Source organism: Strongylocentrotus purpuratus, unplaced genomic scaffold (assembly GCF_000002235.5).
Source record: "Strongylocentrotus purpuratus isolate Spur 01 unplaced genomic scaffold, Spur_5.0 spur5_scaffold_15, whole genome shotgun sequence".
Classification (NCBI taxonomy): domain Eukaryota; kingdom Metazoa; phylum Echinodermata; class Echinoidea; order Camarodonta; family Strongylocentrotidae; genus Strongylocentrotus; species Strongylocentrotus purpuratus.
Genome location: NW_022145600.1, coordinates 18,962,411 through 18,981,026, shown reverse-complemented (window position 1 = coordinate 18,981,026; position 18,616 = coordinate 18,962,411). Strand labels below are relative to the sequence as shown.

At 36.4% G+C, this 18,616-nt stretch overlaps 1 protein-coding gene across 1 annotated transcript; it reads right to left on the bottom strand.

The window, feature by feature from the left end:
* Positions 1-6,073: 6,073 nt before the first annotated feature.
* Positions 6,074-16,764, bottom strand: LOC579633 (peroxisomal N(1)-acetyl-spermine/spermidine oxidase). The gene is made up of 7 exons (XM_030985979.1): positions 16,668-16,764; positions 16,052-16,127; positions 15,563-15,726; positions 12,839-13,128; positions 11,380-11,515; positions 10,219-10,409; positions 6,074-8,508 (listed from the first exon to the last, which is right to left on the bottom strand). Exons 1-7 carry the CDS (start codon positions 16,762-16,764, stop codon positions 8,305-8,307), a joined length of 1,158 nt encoding a protein of 385 aa, XP_030841839.1. The 3' UTR covers positions 6,074-8,304.
* Positions 16,765-18,616: the final 1,852 nt, after the last annotated feature.

Below are 18,616 nucleotides of genomic sequence, written 5' to 3'. Positions count from 1 at the left end.
GCACTCAGTTTGTTTATGCCCTCTACACATGATAGCTTTCTAACAGTATCTGACCAGTCCTTTATTAGTATTTGTTAAGGTGAATATAATCGAGGAACAATAATTCAGTGGAAGGAAGACATTTTTCTTTTGGAACGATGCAATTCTTTTTTTTATTCAAAAGGAATGTAAGGAATGTGATAGTTCTCCATCATTCCTGGGGGAAAAATAGTTGAAAATTACCCCTGTTTTATGGTAAATGATAACACCTGAAATGTGTGATAAAAAATGAAACCGTAAAATACGAGATAAACCCTTTACTGGGAGGTTCTTGGCCTTATCAAGAAAAAAATTCTCACAATGCAAGGATATAAAAATCTTAAAGTGAAATCTATGAATAGGTGTTCCCAATAATAAAAAGCTCTCTTAATCAGATATAATTTTGAATGAATAGATATTCCCAGTGATATCTGATGGGGAGAGCTTTAGATACTGTTAAAGGTCACATAATATTCTTTCTATAGAGCTTCAGTGAATAGGTATTCCCAAGAGTTTGTGAAAACCTCTGAAAATCTTGAGGCAGCAAAATATGCTTTACAATTTGTTTAATATTTAAAACAACCTACTATTTGTAAGATTTATTGGAAACTTGTAAGGTGAGCAAAATTCTAGTGTTACCTGTCATCAGATCATTGATCATTATTTGACAATGTATTCCTCTATTTGCATTCAGTAATGGTATTTATGTACTGAACATACCGTACTGTATTATTACATGTATTATTTGATCCTGAATTGTAAGCCTTTTGGGAGAGAGCTTTAATCTTTGTTTTTGGCAATTTCCCCAGATAACCCTATTTGAAAGCTTAGCAAATTATTCCAGCTGATATTATTTCTGATTTAATCCATGTGGTTTTTATCAAGTCCTGTAGTACCGGTACTTGTTTACAAGTATTTGAAGTGTGCAATATGGCAATCCTACTATATACAGGACAATTAAACTACGTGTATGATGTTGGAAGAATATTATTCATGTTTTTGTATCTTGCTTATTTTCCTAGTTAGAATTTTGTCAATATACATGCAGCTAATTCTGCTTTCTTCTGGGTGATGAGAATCATCATAGTCGGAGGTGATCGATCTGATACCAACTTTATTTAGAGTAGCTATAGACATACAGGTTCATGTAGCTTGCTATGGCTATCTTGCACAAGTATTATAATCTTATCTTTTCATCTCACACTAAGATCTTTGGTGTTGCTTATTGAGGGCTTAGAATCAAATAAAAAAAATTAAATTCTCAGAAATAAAACAAGAAATTCTTTTTTTTGATAGCTATAATCCATTTTCAACAGTAATTCTAGATACCAGTAATTCGAACTAATATGTCATAATTATTTTAAGATAAAAAAAAACATTTAAATAACCTTCTTGCCACTAAAGTGAATTGTTGAGCTCGACTGGTAGGATTGATTATTTGCTATGTGAATGGTTATTTAAAGGCTTAACACCTGTATAAAGGCAAGTAATTTAATTAGAATGTGTACCAGAAGATTGTATGAATTCTTATAAAAGATTGCATGCTTGTTTGCTTGATTGATGGAAAACAGCTGTCACCAGTATTTGAAGAATAAATGCTATTCCCTGCAGCTTAAACTGACTAAGAGTATCTTGTGTTTATGTACATGTATTGCGGTATAATATTCAATATTCTTGATGAATCACCATAAAGATTACATTTGACATTTTCAATTGAAACTATAAGTGTTTTATGAGTGTAGTATAAGCAATACTTTTCAAGGTGGAGAAACTGAATTGCAGGTATATTTTTATAAGGTTATACCATGAAATTATTTCAAATTGTTTTAAAAAGATTTACAAGGTTTAATTATAAAAAATTTGCCTAAAATCGATCCATTTGTTCATAAATCATAAACTCCTGTACACACATACAGCAACTTGTGCAAGGTCAAATTAACTGCTTTTGACAGAGAACTGTAACTCTCTGTTTAGCAAAGGCGTGAATCCGATGACTGGGGTAATAATATATCTGTAAAGTGCTTTGAGAGGGCCTTCAGTCCTGAAAAGCGCTATATAAGAACTAGCTATTAGTATTATTATTATTAACAGCAGCACTGTATTGGTGACAAATATTTTCAATATGTGTCATTTCCTTATCCTTCTGCATTTTAATAATTTTACAGAGAGAAAAAATACATTATATCTTGCATACTCTATATTTTACAGAACAACACAATGAAATACAGAGGCATATTTCAAATGCAGTATCACTCAAGCTTTTTATTTGCCAAAAGCTTTAATAGATGAATGTACAGAGCAAAAACAAATTATATAGGTAAAAAAAGTAGCTTGACAAAGGTATAAAAGATGATACACAAGCTTCTCCTATAATGGTTAATAACAACCAGGGCCTCCCTTTATAATCAAATTTGTCACCTACAAATGCCAAATTCTGTAACAAATTTGCTCATGGTCAATCCAATGTAATAATTTCAGTATCTGATATCAAATAACGTAACTTGTCGATGATTAGACATTTTATGAAAAGAGGCCTAGCTGATAGATTGCATTGCTTTGCTCGATGTAGGAATAAGATTCAGATCAGCGAGACCCAAAACTTACACAACAAATCGTACACAACAAATCGTAATTGCTCCCCCTGTAAAATGGACATAAGTGTACCAGCATGTATTGCCAATTTTAATGTCCTTTGAAGTGACGAAATTGCAACAGTAGGCCTCGGAGAGAAGCATCCGTAAATGTCAATAAATTGAGGCAACTGCTTAACTACTGACGACATACAAGTACTTTTACATTTAACAATTCGAATGACAAGTAATTAAACGTTTCTACAAGTGCATCAATTACACAAGACAAAATTGTACATCTGTAGTGATTACCCTTTGAATTATTTTTCATTTAATTAAAGCAACAAACAATTACATGACTAATTGAATAATGAATAATTTCATTGAGGGACAGAGAAGATGGAGTGTTTCCAAGTCTACCAGTAGGATGAACCAAATCAACATCCAACAAACGACCTATGTAGCTATTTCCATACACCCAAATATAAATGCAATGTCATCAATATAACAAGCTATACTAACAAATACTGGAGCGCTGTATAAACGGCAGCTAGGCTAAAGCCGGGGTAATAATAAATGCGCCTCGGAATAGAATTATCTAGATAGACGGCACTATAGAAATGCCTATTATTATTTATTATATTACCCATCTTGTTTCAACACACAAAATAGCTAAAATTTCAATTTGTCAAAATCTATGCCGACTTTTTTTTTTGGGGGGGGGGGGGGAAGGTGTATTATCTTTTTAGAGAACCTTTGATAATATGCTATCCAAAATATATTTTGAGTTGTGCCTCATCTCATATTTCAAACACTTTTAACTTTCTTATAATTGGTCTGACTAATGTCAACTCTCGCCATTCTATTTCACGGATTTTTCCGCTTTCATGCAAATGAAATTATTACAAGGGTTAACAGCCCTTTAAATCAATCTAAATCTGGAATGTGTCAATATTCAGAAGACGTAATCATGCAATTACCTTCATGTGTAAGGCATATAATATAAATACATAATTTCAATAATTAAAGTACCATTACAGTATAATGGTGCAATAAAAAACAAAGCTACACAAAGCTTCTAATGTACACAAAACTTGATATACTGTGACTATTATAAACACTAGCTAACTGTAAATAAATAGATAAAATATGTTATTACCTGTACCGGTAATAATTTTTCTATAATCTGGTATATACCACTGCAGTAATCTTTATTTGATTCATGGCATGCATCTACAGGCAGGCTATACGCAATTACTGTATATGCAGCACAACATGTATATAATACATGTATATATGTTCATCTCACTTTATAATTTCAACTTAAGGAATATAATTATCTTTACAAAAGATGAAAAGTGGATATTTATTTTATTCACCCTATTTCTTTAAATATATTTTTTGAAATATAAATATTAAATTGTATCCTTCCTAAAACATGAGACAGTCCTTGATGAATATATTTACATAATTTTATTTGGAAATAATTGGTGGGCCGATGAAAGAAATTAAATTGGTTTCAAAATACCAAGATGATGATGATGACGATGATAACACATACAAATATGAAATGGAATATAAAATAATAAGAACTATAAGAACTAAACATAATCTGAAACATAAAAAAAAAACTAAGAGTCACCAAAAAAAATCAAAGGCAAATCTAAAGTAATCATGAAAATATTTTAAAAAGCTGCATTACAATACTATAATAAATGTCAAAAGAGTGGGCTAAAGCTTATTTTGGAAAGGAGAGAATAATCATCTTTCAAGAGGCAAGAAATTAAAGTTTTTTCTGAATATTGATGGATCTCTCTCCTTATCTGCTCTCAAATTCTTGACAATGTTCCCTCCTCACCTGAAATCCTCCATAAAGGTAGAACCATTCAAACATAGTTCAAAGATAATATCTATTCTGAAACCATATGCATTCCTCCAGCTCTCACTGTCACTGATCAATAACTTGTATAAATAGTGTATTTTAAATTGAACGCTGACCAAGGGATGACATCTTGAAGCACTTTCTTTCCAGTCGAAAATATGCTACATACACATGCCAACTATTTCAATTATTATCATACATGTTGCTTAAAGGCCCACTGCACTACTTGTAGCTACTTGCGCCCTCTATATAACAAACAATGCCTAATCGGTTACCATTGGTCCCCCATGATCCTCTTTTTCTTATGTTAACGGAGAGCTGAGCTGATGAGATAACCACCTGTCCAGTGACCTTGCAGGGCAGTCTAATCCCTCCTGTAAACTACGGCAGATAAGCTTTAAACAACAACAACAACAGCAATGTATTGAGGGGTTTATATTACAGCATCTGAACATAAGAGTCATAAATAGGATAGGCATGCAAGCTGAGTCATTCCTGGAAAAATGAGTGACAGGAATATAGTGTCATTGGTCACATATCTATACCTGACTAAATGCCGTACATTTGAAATCTAACGAGTCCATTAAAACTGAGCGGGATGAAATCCCCATCATAACTATCTGCACGTAAGCAGTTGGACATAGGTGCAAGTATGCACATTTAAGTTGGCTGAGGTACTGTGCCTTGTCAAAATACCAAATACACCAAACTTTTAAAAATGAAGCAAATTGCAATTCAAATTTTCTGAGCCATATAAATTACATTGCTCATGGAGATGGAGGTATAATATGGTAGACATTGTACAGGGAATGTTACATTTACATGATTTATACACTTTTCATTTTATTAGTCATTTTATTAGTCATATCCAACACACATCGGCTTCAACGTTCATGACTATAATTTGCACTTGGCACTTAATTTATATCATTTCCTCCTATCTCCCATTCCCTGTTCACCAACCCCTGACCCTCACTACTATCATTGCACATATATTAGGGTCTGCTCAGTTAAGACTATTCAATTTCATGTCCCTCTGATCTCACTGATCTCTACGTAGAGATCAGTGTCTGATCTCCTCCAAGTAAGGAGGTAGTCTATATCCAGACTCTATGAAACCCATTCTCATAGCGACAGGGAAAACAAACTCTCTTCCTTACACCATCAAGTGGAATCCACATTGAATATTTAGAAAAAAAAGAAAAAAACATTGGAAATATCCGGCAGCAGGTGTTGACTAGGACCACAAGGACAAATAACGAATGATTGATTGTATAACCCTACATACCACATCCTTCCTGCGATTGTACACAAAAGCCCTGCACATGCAATATAATCATGTGAGCTAGTTGATAAGAAACGATGACGCGGCACGATACTTTCCATCAATTTTGCCTAGCTCCAACCTCTAGATCTGAAACATGCATTGATTAGCTAATCAAGGTGATTGTGGTTTGTGCGATAGAAATACATGCCCACATTAACCCACTGACTCCTGAATTCATTCATTCCCATAGGCTTAATGCAGTAGCCACCCGGTTCCTGTAGGCGCAAAGAGTTAAAACACAGAAGCGAATAGTTAGAACAGTCATTTTTGGCAATGTTTTTTTTATAAATATCTTGTTCCTACATGTAAACTGATCCTTCCATTGGGTGTATCATTTAAACAGGTTGTATCCATGACAATCAGAAGGTGGGGGGGGGGGGGGGGGGGGGGTAAATTTTCACCAAAAAATTGTTTTTACAAGGAATGTGACATGGAATATCCTGCTAGCTCTTTTCAGGATCTCTCTACAAGAGAAGGGGGGGGGGGGGGGGGGTTGATTGGAGCAAAACAAAAAATTCATGGACAAATTTAAAAGTGATTCCAGGAATCTTAATTGCTGACCATCTGAAGCTACAAAATGAGTGCCACTGGACTCCCCCTTCCCCTAATTATTAGCCTTTGAAAATCATTTGTCATGCTTCTCTCTCAATATGGGGAGAAGGGCATGGAGCACCCCCCCCCCCCCCCTCCTTTCCCCATTTGCCTATAACTCAATAAAGTTATCATCATTCTGTCAGGACTAAAATGGATTTGTACTGAAGCTCTGATATAGTTGGGTTGCTATTAATCGGTCATCTGGTTTAGTACACACAATGTACATAAGATTAAATCTTGTTACCACTACAATAAGCACCGACATGGCCAATATGCACAGCAGCTGAATGCATGCATGGCAGCAACATATGACATCATAAAAAATTGCCATTATCAGCTCAAAATCAATTGAACCCCAGGGTAAAGTTCAATGTCAAAGCTTCAGCCTAAATATTTTAAACAAATCTCATTTCAAATTAACCTTTTAATATACAATACTACCCCCATTAGGCCAGAGCAGAGGTGCCTGAAGGCCTAGTCTAATCAGCAAAAAATCTAACCAAATATTTGTTGTTAGATATAAAAAGTTATACTTGTTGGTTGCTGCTACGCTGTGCTCTGTTTGACCAAAGAGCCATGTCCAATTGGCACACTTTCAACCAAATACATATAACAGGTTACAAAGAATCATAGAGACATACATCCTACAAGAAACTTCTTTTACCAATGTTTGTTGGAAATATGTACAGGGAATATGTTTTTAAGTGTAAATTTATTTTTTGCAGTATTTCATGTGGGATGAAATCTACATCCTGAATAATATGAGGTACACATGATTTCAATTGATTTTACAATTTTCAAGGATTTCCCATTATTCTGGGTATATAGGCTTATCTGCAAACTAACTGCAAAGTATTAGAGCAGCCAATAAATTGTGCCTAAAAACACAAAGGCTACAGTGTACATATACGTAAGATATATTGAACATACATTGTACGATGAGATTAATCGCAGAAACAAAACTGTTCTCATTTCCCGGTCTTGCTCTTGGGAGGCGCGATAGCTCAGTTGGTAGAGCAGTGGTCTCGTAATCCAATGACCCGGGTTCGTAATCTAGTCGATGCGCTATGCCCTTTGGTAAGGCATTAATCCTCATTACCAGGTCCCTCGGAGAGGACCTAAAGCCACCGGCCTTCTGGTTGCTTACTTACAAGCATTTACAAGCATTTATGCTTTCTTAGCAGTCAGGTAAAATAACCACCAATAACCAACTTTGTCTTTAATTATTATCCCAGTACGTGTATGTGGACAGAATTGAGCAATAGCTCCAAAATATAAAGTACAATCTTGAAGACATTAATGAAGCTGGAATGTTTGGGCACATTTTATATATAATGGGTCAGAAAGAAAGCACAATATTATAAAAAAGGCACATAGTTTAAAAAGTTATAAAGAGTTTGAGACTGATTGTCATTTGAAATGCAGCAAATGATATAGCACAAAAAAAGGAAGAAATTAACGTTATTATATACCTATTGCAACCCCAAACCTAACCCTACACTTTTGACAAAATAAAGCCTGGTGAAAAAGTCAGATCATGGCCCCAAATTATTCAGATTACTGTTATTTAGGCACATTAATTTTTCATAACTCTTTCCACTATGTCTTGAATCAGACATAATTTATTTTATATGATGCAAACTTGAAGACTTGCAGGAGGTAGAGGGTAAAAATTGTGTAGGGCTTACATGTAAAATCTTATTATGAAAACACGTGAAAACATGAAATTATGATAACATAGATGACATCATCTATGTGCATATAAAACAGCCCTGGACAATTAGGAGTGCAAAGTACAAAAGGACTTGTCAATATTTATGTACATTAGTTCCAGTTAAAACAATGAATAGCTGTCAAGTCATAACACGTAGTTTCTGTATATAACGCTACAGAGAAGAAAGTCATATATCCTTTTACAGTGTCAGGTTTTCAATCCTATCAAGCACATCAACGGAAGTTCTCTTTGGAATGTTCCCATCATCCTTGACCGTTGGCTTGGGCGTGGCGCGGAGCTCAACATCCCTGATGATGCGCTCAGCCTCGCGCTGACCCGACAGCATTGCACCATGGGTAGTGGAGTAGAAGGTACGATGGGTCGCCTCTCCGGCAAAGCAGATCTACATTTGGAGGAAAAAAACAAAACAAAGGGCTGGTATTCATACATATGTAAGCTGAGCTTACTAAATTAAATCCAGGTTTCAATAGGTAGATTTAATCCACTAATTGCTTATGGCCGCACAAGTGTCAACTTCCTCATCCCATAATGTTATCATGATTCGGTAACTGGGGGGGGGGGGGGACTACATGTAGCTCACCCACTTCCTTCCTGCACTCTTGTTCCATCCCCAATTATTTGTAAATGTAAAGAATATATATTTCTATCATATTAATTCATTCTTCTACCAGTTTTAGAACTCAATTAGAACATTAAAAATTGTTAACATATATATAGTTGGAGTACCAACATTACAAATTCCTACGAATGCTTGTTATGGGCGATTCATTTACAGAAATCATCAAATTAATGAGTATCATACTGCGCCATTTGATATCTACAGCTGGAGGTACCAGCAGTTGTAAGCATATATTGTACATGTGAGGAAGAAAAAGTGTGTAGAAACCCAATTTTAATTATATAACAAACAAAAAATCAACTACACTGTGTGCAAACTTGACAATCACTGTCAAAATATAAACTGTAAATTATCTTTAAAAGACTATGACATTTATTTTGATTGAAAGCATGGTAGATACATTGTTAGTAGTAAATAAAAAGCCCTGCATTCACAAGTGACATCATACCTGAATTTTAACAGGCAGCTATTAAAAACATGTACTCAGTAGATGTCAGAGCTTCAAGATTGGGAATTGCTACCAGTACATTTGTGATATTTTCAGGCAATAAAAATGTAGGCCTCGATCTGCTTACTTCTGATCTGAGTAAAACGGATACTATACAACCATGAATGTGAATGATGCTCTCCATGAATAATTTCATATTTATGTGATGTAATGTAATATCACGTAATCAGTACCAGATAATTTACATAACATGGTATGCTGCCTCATGCCATGGTTAAAAGTGATTGAATTGGGAATTGTAGAGGTTGTTTTAGAGTTGCATTGTCAACAGCTGTGGTGTATAGGGAGAGTCCCAAACAAGGCAATCAGCATGGTTCCCTGACACAGATGTAATTACATATCACATAACCTCATTGAAAACAAATTAATAAAGCATGATCGACAATACATGTTAAGGTTACAGGATAAATAATATCTTACAAGTATTCTCCAGGTTTTATTATGTCAAAGATATACACTGTAGGGTTGTGGTTTTGGGGTGGTGGTTTTGGGGTGGTGGTTTTGGGGTTGTGGTTAGGTTTGGGGTAAGGGCTTGGTATGGTGCTCGGTCTAGGGCTAAAGGTTAGTGTTCGGTAAGGCGCAGAGCAATCGTCGCCAGAGTCATACATTCTTCCAATTCTCTTTCATTATTTTTGTGCATCCCTCTGCCTATTTTGTTATATAATGGCGTTTATTGTAAATATGAATGTAAATCAAATTGGATATCACATTGTATTTTAGTAGAATTTAACTCTCTATTTTCATGTAGTATGATGTATATTTCATGTTATTCAGGTCTTGAGCAGCAAAGTGGTTTTTTAATAAATACCTTTCAATTCAATACAAATCAACTTTCTTTTAACTGTTCATTCAAAAAAATAAAAAATCTTAAGAGAAACAAATCTATTTCTGGACTCATTATGACTATTATGAGGTATAGCGTAGAGGTATCAAGTTTGTTTGATAGTTCTTTCAAATCAACTTACAGCAGGTTGATCAAGGCCATTCTTTCCAGGAACATACACAGGTTCAGCCAAAGCATCGATATCAGCACCACAGGACCCGGCTGCAACATAGGAGTACGACCCCCTCACATAGGGGTTGCTGTGCCATTGTGTCTTGTGGACTTGTTCAGGAACCGGTATGGTGGGGTTTTTCAGGAACTCCCGTAGAACCCCTATAGAAAAGAGAAAACACCAATGGATAATTCTGTAAAATGCATCCCATATTATTAATCATAGGGAACATACATGTATGTATTTCACAGAATCACCAAAGTACATGTAGGTTCAGGAATACATGTATGATCGCTTAAAGAGAAAATCAATTCACAAATACCCTTGAAAAGGGCATACACCTGTATGTGTCCTCTTTCTAGAAGAACAGTCTTCTAACATAATATATGGTAGTCAGGGGCAGATCCAGGATTTTCTAAAAGGGGGGGGGGGGGGGGGGGGGCGTAAAATGTATGAAATTGCGATTTCAATAGGAACACTGTTATTTTGCTCTGGTTGTAATGTTATGAACCCGGCCCCCCACACTCAAAGGTCGGAATGACCGCATGCGTGTGGCCAAAATGTCCGGTAAAGGGGTATTTTTCGTGCGACAAAGTCCGGCCCGAGAATTGTAAAAAAGGGGTGTATTTGACTTTCCACCCTGTGATTTCTTTAAAAAGGGGGTGTTTTTCTTTTTTTTCTCTCATCTCTTTGGACTCCTGAGAAATTATTCCGAATTTAGGGGGGTACATTGAGCATTTTTCCTGATTTAGGGGGGTCTCCAAGGCAGGAAAAGCCCGCGAAAGGGGGGTTTGGAAATGTTGGCAGTCCTCAGATAGGGGGTGCTTTTAAAAAGAGGGTACGAGCATATGCGTACCCTAAATAACACTGAGTGGGGGGGCCGGGGTTATGAACCAGAGCAAAATAACAGTGATTTCCTATTGAAATAATTGAGATGGTCATATCTCAGCCAATACGCAGCATATATATTCAATTACTTTATGACATTTGGACATTATTTTTAATGCTCTTTCAAAAAAATAAAGTTCAAATTTGGAAAATCTAAAAAAAGATTTTTTATGGCATCACACTTTACATCTCTATACTACAGATTATGGAAAAATAATTCAAATTTTGACAACATTTTCTCACCTGTCAGAGTCTTGGCTATGGTGTCATTATCCAGAGTCTCAATGTACTCAGCTGATCGACCATACATCCATACCATCAACAGCTTGGGCTTATCTTGGATGCTGTGAATAGCGTAAAAGTGTTTGTACCATTCCTTCTGTTAAAGTCAAAGTACATCAAAAGAAAATGGAAAATCAACATTACACCACAAAAATTGGTACTGAATTGAAAAAGGCACTTGACAAGAACAAGGTATGATAATGCGCCAATGGCAGTCTGTACTGTACTGGAAAAAGAAGAAGAAGAAGAAGCACATTTAATTCTAAAAATGTTATACCTCTACACCTAGAGCATTATCAGCATATTGGGAGGGAGAGTGAGGTGACAAAGTTTGGTCATTTTTTTTTTCAAGGGAGGGGATGGGGGGGGGGGGGGGGGGGGGGGGGGTGACACCCTGTATCCTGAAAGTCAACTTGTTCGTAAAGTATTAAAGTATACAGATCTTTATGTGTATTATATGTAATACTTCTTTTTGATAAAGTTTGGTGCATGAGTTAGACGGGGTAAACTTAATCAAACTTGTGGGACCATTTTTCAGGGGCTCTGGGGGCTAAAACATGATGTCCACAGTAAGGCTGACAATCTCTTGAACATTGAATTTCGATGGTCTAATTAACTTGAAGGGGTCAAAACTTATGACCTTAGTGGGGGTGACTACAGAGTTATCAGTGAATAATCAAATTTAATAGCTGGTATATGTGTATATATCAATGACAAATCCTTTAGATATATGTTAAAGTCCTTTAACACATTGCTACTTTTGTAATCAAATCATTTCCCCCCTCCATATCACTAATTTTGTGTTTCATTTAATGGAGTTAGTTTTAAATAGTTGGGGTAGGTTTATTCTAACATGTTTTTGCTGTTGTTGATTTTTTCTTCTTCTTGATGTTTTAACAAAAACATTTATTTTATTGATTTTTTATAATTTTCAACGAAAGTCTTTGGATTGGCCTTCGTTATCGATAGATTATTCTTACATGTAGTTTATCTTAAATTATCATTAGTTACTTGTATAAATTATAGAACTTAGCAATTAATTTATCTATCATATTATTCATTGGGTCAACAGGACCAATGTGGAAAGTAGTTTTTTGTACCTGATGATTAATGCTACCCTGTAAAATATATAACTACAAGTAATTATAAATAAATAAATAAAGCTCTTAGGCTATACATTTAATAAATTTTGGAAAGTATAAAGGATTTCTATCGTTTAAAGCCCATCTGTACTAGTGTACAGGAGGGATTAGACCACCCTGCAAGGTCACTGGACAGGTGATTATCTCATCAAATTAGCTCTTAATTAACATAAGAAGAAGAGGATCATGGGGGACCAATATGGTAATCGATTATGCATTGTTTGTTATATAGAGGGCGCAAGTAGCTATAAGTAGTGCAGTGGGGCTTTAAGTTTCACCTCTTTGAACTCATCCACCAGGACATCTCTGGGCTTGGCATCCCACACCAGGTAGATGCCTCCCCAGTTCTCCGCCCAGAAAGGCGTCTTATATTCCAGCCAGATCTTCCCCGCAGTACCGAACCCCATGCGCGAGATCAGGTCCAGTTTGGGGGTCGGAAGTGGGGGACAGAACATGGTGCGGGCGTTCTCCTTGAGGTAACCAAGTGAGGTGGTGTTGATCACGTAGTCCGCCTCAAACTTGTCTCCATCTGTGCAGGTTATGGTGATCGGCTTACCTTTTGAATTATCTGAGTAATACAAAGACAAATGTCAAGTTACTGTTACAACGCGAAAAAGTTCACAGGGGTTGTCTCAAAGCATTGTGCTTTTGAAACACATCCAATCATTTGTTTTGATTTAGTCTTTGTTATGAAGCTAAAAAAAAATATTTAAAAAAGCTAAGTACATGTACCTCTGATATTAATGAATCATTAAACCACAGAAGTGTACTAGTGTTCATTGCTGTCAATAGTGGAACAAAAACATAATGTATTTCCTGTATACACCAGTTGACACATTTTGGAAATACGTTTGTCACCTTCAGCCAAGCTTTTAAAAAGTTTGGTGACTTTTGTTTCGCTAATAAAGTTTGTTGACCTTCAATAAATCTTTTCTACAATGCTTCATGAAGAACAATGAGCTGTATTTTCCAATATAACAAACTAATACAAAAAAATAACATCCACCAAGGTTATTTAATCACTGATAAAAGGTCAACTGATTGTTTGAGTTGACTAGGATATCAATACTCCAATGTTGTTCTGATTTTATCTTCATAAAGAGCAAACTTCCTAAAACTGCAATGCAATTTCCCCCAACATAATGTATACCTGCTGCAAGACAAAGATCCCAAATTCACATGCCAGATTTTTCTTCACATGAAATCAGCCAGATTTTGGTCTATACATACTGTACATGGAAGCTTTCAATTGATATTTTGACAATTGATCATACAATGTAAATTGCAAATATATTTATTTGCTGAATCCTGAAGAGAAAAATATAGTTAAATATAATTCTAGATGATGAATTCTCAAAATATATATTTTTTGAATATACCGTACATGTAAATATACATGTATGTATACATACAATGTGTATTACATGTAGCTCTTGAAAACTCTGTAAGCTAGCACTATAATGAAATAAAATCAAAGAAAATACATGATCTCACTTATTAAAGGGATCCGGTAACTTTGTCTCAGATTCTGAAACAAAATTCTGGATTTAGCTCATGATGCAATGATAATTATAAACCTTTAGGTCAGTCAGGAACCCCATGACTTTTACAAGCCGATCGCCTGTCTGATTATCAAGATATTTATGATTGGAATTACAAATTTTGAAAACCGTTCGCCTGACGGTTTTCATAACACTACAGTCTATTGGGGAAAACGAGTATGGTAAAACCGGTCACTCCAAGATTTTTACTTTTTTGAGGCACTTCTTGATCATTTTGAAGCGCAATTTTTTTAGGGCTTCAATATTACACCATATCACAGACACGGTAACATGTAGAACCGTGTATCTCAGATTTAACATTGTTAAACGATCCTTTTAAACTAGGAAATTAAAAAGATATAATTAAATGTACACATTGTACAGGCATGAATTTCACTATGACTCAGACTCTTTTGTACTTTACAAATGAATGTGGTCGCACTAATGATTTCCCAATTCAGATAAATGTGAATCAGACCATGATAATAACAACATTATTTGGTATGAAAGAAGAGTCACACATCTGGGTGTGACTGGCACTAGAAAATTCACCTTTCCTTCTAAAAAGTCAAAATAAAATAGTTGAAAATAGTGAGAAAAGACTATGTTGTTCTGGGTGTACAAAATATGAAAGGTATATATAGGCAACTTCCATTGGAAAGGGGGATGGGGTGCATTTCCATTCACCAAAATATTTGATGTGTGCATCAAAATTAGCTAACCTTTAGCCCTCGTGCTTGAACTGTATTTCAAAGAAACTGGATAAAATTGATCGCAAGACATTTGAGGAATCCACTCAAGGGCAATTTTAACACTTGTTGTCCCAGAGAAAACATTTTTTAAATATTATGTGATGCTTTACTTTGAAATGTTCGCATATTTTTTCAATACATTAATGATAGACAAGGTTATCGAAATTGCCTTAGGTTGAATTAAATCTTTGTGATTGTGTTAAAGATGTTCATGCATTTGTATATAGTTGTTTGTGAAGTAGGGAACTTGGCAATCACTACATAACACTGAGCCAACAGGTACTACGCTCCTGTGCATACGTTCGTGTGCAGCCCTCTATATACCCACGCATGAGCAACTTTAATGCAAAAGATAGTGGTTTGGAATCCACAAAATTATTTAAAAATCTTGTTTTATTCCTAAAAATGCACTCCAGACAATTTAACATACATGTTCATATACTTAATTTTTGTTTTACCCTTCTTTGCTTGTTAGTAAGCTAATACAGATTTAAAAAGAAATACATGTCGCTTTGATACATGTTACCATACATTTGTATTACTGAACAGTCAATTTACATGTAAGTTTGGTTTGCATCTGTGAAATGTAGTTTTTGAACTTTCTGTTATTACTCAACTTTAACCTATTGCCTATGGGTGCTACGTGGGTTCCTGTATTAACCTTTGGGAAACATGAGAATGTGGTATTCTAAGGGTTAAGTGATCTCACCTTCTTTGACGTGGTTCCAGGCAACCTGCTGCACTGGCTTGCTGAAGACCAGACTCTCAGGAGGGATGTTCTTCAGGAATGTCTCCACAAACTGGTTGTAGCCGTCAGCAAACGTGACATTGCCCAGGATCTCCTTGTACTCTCCAAAGTCTGCAGCATGAGATCATTAAGGTGGCTGCAGGCACTGTAGCAGCATTCGTTGATCACCTGAAGTCTGAAGACATTCGCCTTGATCTCCTTCTCCTGAGGGCTACCGACGGACAGGGCAAAGTACTTTCAAAGTAACGCTTCATGAACGCCCCCACGGTCTTGCGCCGCACCCCTTACGTTCCTCCTTGTACATCCTGCCTGGGTCTTGAGGAGGATGGTGTCGTAGAGCTCATGGACCTCGGAGAAGAGACTCTTCGGGACTTGTTTGCCGTTGCGTTGATTGATGTTGAAGGTGCGGTGGCCCCGGTTACAGCTGTTGAGCTTCAGCTGTGTGCTGACTGCTGGGCGCGCTGGTATACAGGGTTACCCTCACATCCATGGATGTACTGGGCACCGCCTTCTACTAAACCGTCAGCTGGAATAAAAAAAAGAACATTGTAGTTTATAGTAGCTACATCTCCTACATCTATTTTTTTTAACAAGAGAATGTGTAATTACTTCATCAAAGAAAACAATAACTTACAGCAATGCAATTGGAGAAATTTAAGAAAGTCAACAACACTTGAAAATAGTGCCATTTGGTTCAGATCCAAGCGCTAGCTACGCATAACAGGTCAGAACAACCAACAAGAAGGAGTAGCAATGAAGAAGAAGAAGACAAAGAAGAACTAAAATAAGGGTCTAGTTTTTGAAAGCTAAAAAAAGGCTTGGGAAAATTGAATAGCTGCCCTTGAAAATACCATATAGGGTCTACAAATTACATGATCACATTAACAATGTACATCATCACAAAAGAAATCTATATCATCCTTTTTCTTTCTTTCTTTTTGGTTTTAGTTTTACGGAGAACAAATTTCATGCTAATTTTTAATGCTGTCTTTAATTTATCGGAAACAAAATTACAAAGGTAAAATGAATCAGAACTCTGTGTGATTGTAACAGTATTATTTCTCACCAAACTGCAAAGTAACAGCGCGTCCACCAGGTCTATCCATCGCTTCTAAAACAGTCACTTCGATGTCAACATCCTCGCTCTCCTTGCTGCGTAACATCAGGGCTTCAGCAGCACTCAGCCCCGCCAGCCCTGCGCCGATGATACATACTCGTATGGACGTTCGGGACAGACGAAGATAGCTGCGTTTTCTTCAATAGGCTGTGCAATTTCGCGAACTGACAGCCGAGGCTTGGGTATCCTCTCCAATTCTTCCATATTTCAATAAGCCTAGAAGTCACTTCTCAATTACTTTCATTGGTGTGGACCGCTGAGCGGTACAAGATCTATGGTAAAGTGACAGATTTTCAGAAGGACTTATAGTAATTGAGAAATGTCACAGTTACAGGCGACAGTCCGGCGACAGTCACGGTAAACATTGCCGCACATACGATCAGCTGTCTCGAACCGCTTTGTTTACAACACTGCGGTGCGTTTGACAGGAAGTTGCGCAATCAAAATTCGCGTTCTCCAGTACTGAAAATACGCATTTTTAGTCCTGTGGCCTAATTCAGCGTTTGTATGGCGCAATCAGTAAATTTAGACAGTTATCGACAACAACTTTTTTTTTTAAAGTTTTTTTTATTTATTTTTATTTAGATCTATTAAAACATAAAAATCAACCACAATTTGAAAAATCGCACCCCCCCTCTTGAGCGCCAGGGGAGGGGGGCCCATCTCCAAAAATAAATAGAAGGGGGGGGGGGGGGGGGGACTCCAATTGTGTGCTCCATTGTGCGTCTGTTGAGGTCGGAATTGTAAACACTCCTCGTTTATCCAGACTACTTGCAAAAAGTATATAATGCAACTTCTTCTTCTTCTCTTCTTCTTCTTCTTCTTCTTCTTCTTCTTTAGTTCCCTTTCTTCTTTGTGTCTCTGTCTTCTTCTTCATCTTCCTTCTCTTCTTCTTTTCTTCTTCTTCTTCTTCTTCTCTTCTTCTTTCCTCTTCTTCCTTTCTTCCTTTTCTTCTATTTCTTTCATTTTCCCTTCTTCTCTTCTTCTCCTTTTTCTTCTTCTCCTCCTCCTCCTTCTTCTTTTTATTATGATTGTTTTGTTATTATTTTTGTCACTGTTATTATTATTATTACTAATGAAATCATGATCGCCACCATTATTATCGTTAATAATGATTAATGAAAGAATTGGACCACTTGTTTATAGCGAAATAAGTCACTGGAGAGCCGCTAGGAGAGTCGCGAGATATCCATAATGTAAAACAGTTTATACAATTAATTATGTTTCATAAAATATCAGGGGTATTGACAAGAGACTAGTAATTGGGGAATTCCCACTTCATGCTCCATTTTCGGATTACTTATTGACGTAGTTCACTTGATCGTTGTACTCGTTTAGGCAGTCACTAGAAACAGATTGTCGAGCCAGGCCATGGCATGTAACCTTAAGTTTACAATCCTTACTTTCTTTGATTTGGGAGTATATTAACTGAGGTAAGATTATGCTCTTTTTCCAGGTTACAATACGGAGGGACAAGAAGGAGGGAGAGAGAGAGAGAGAGAGAGAGAGAGAGAGAGAGAGAGAGAAAAAGAGCTAAGAGCGATGGGAGAGAAATAGAGAGAGATACAATGTACGTGTATAGGGGTAGTCTATATTTCTTCTTCAATCATATCTATTTCCACCTCCCTTACACACACTGGCGTACTGATGGGGGGGGGGGGCGGGGGGAGTTGCACCCAAATAAAATTCAAACGTGGATTATTTCTAATTCGATACCAGTGATATACAAATGTGCTGAAATGATTGATTTTCCGTTACACACACCCCACACAGGTCGCGCCACTCCCGGGTAAATACACCCAGTGAATGTACTAGCTGTCTCGGTTTGGCGCTGAGGGGTGTGTTATTTTCTTAGGTATTTGGATGGGCGCGACACGAAAACAGTCCAGTCAGTGGTA

Bases quoted from the DNA above. Each gene is read 5' to 3' on its own strand.
- LOC579633 (XM_030985979.1), bottom strand. From the start codon at position 16,764: ATGTTACGCAGCAAGGAGAGCGAGGATGTTGACATCGAAGTGACTGTT. The intron at 13,129-15,562 runs GTGAGATCACTT...TGTATTACTCAG, and splicing joins CTGGAACCACGTCAAAGAAG to ATAATTCAAAAGGTAAGCCG. The intron at 11,516-12,838 runs GTGAAACTTAAA...TGACTTTAACAG, and splicing joins TGGTGGATGAGTTCAAAGAG to AAGGAATGGTACAAACACTT.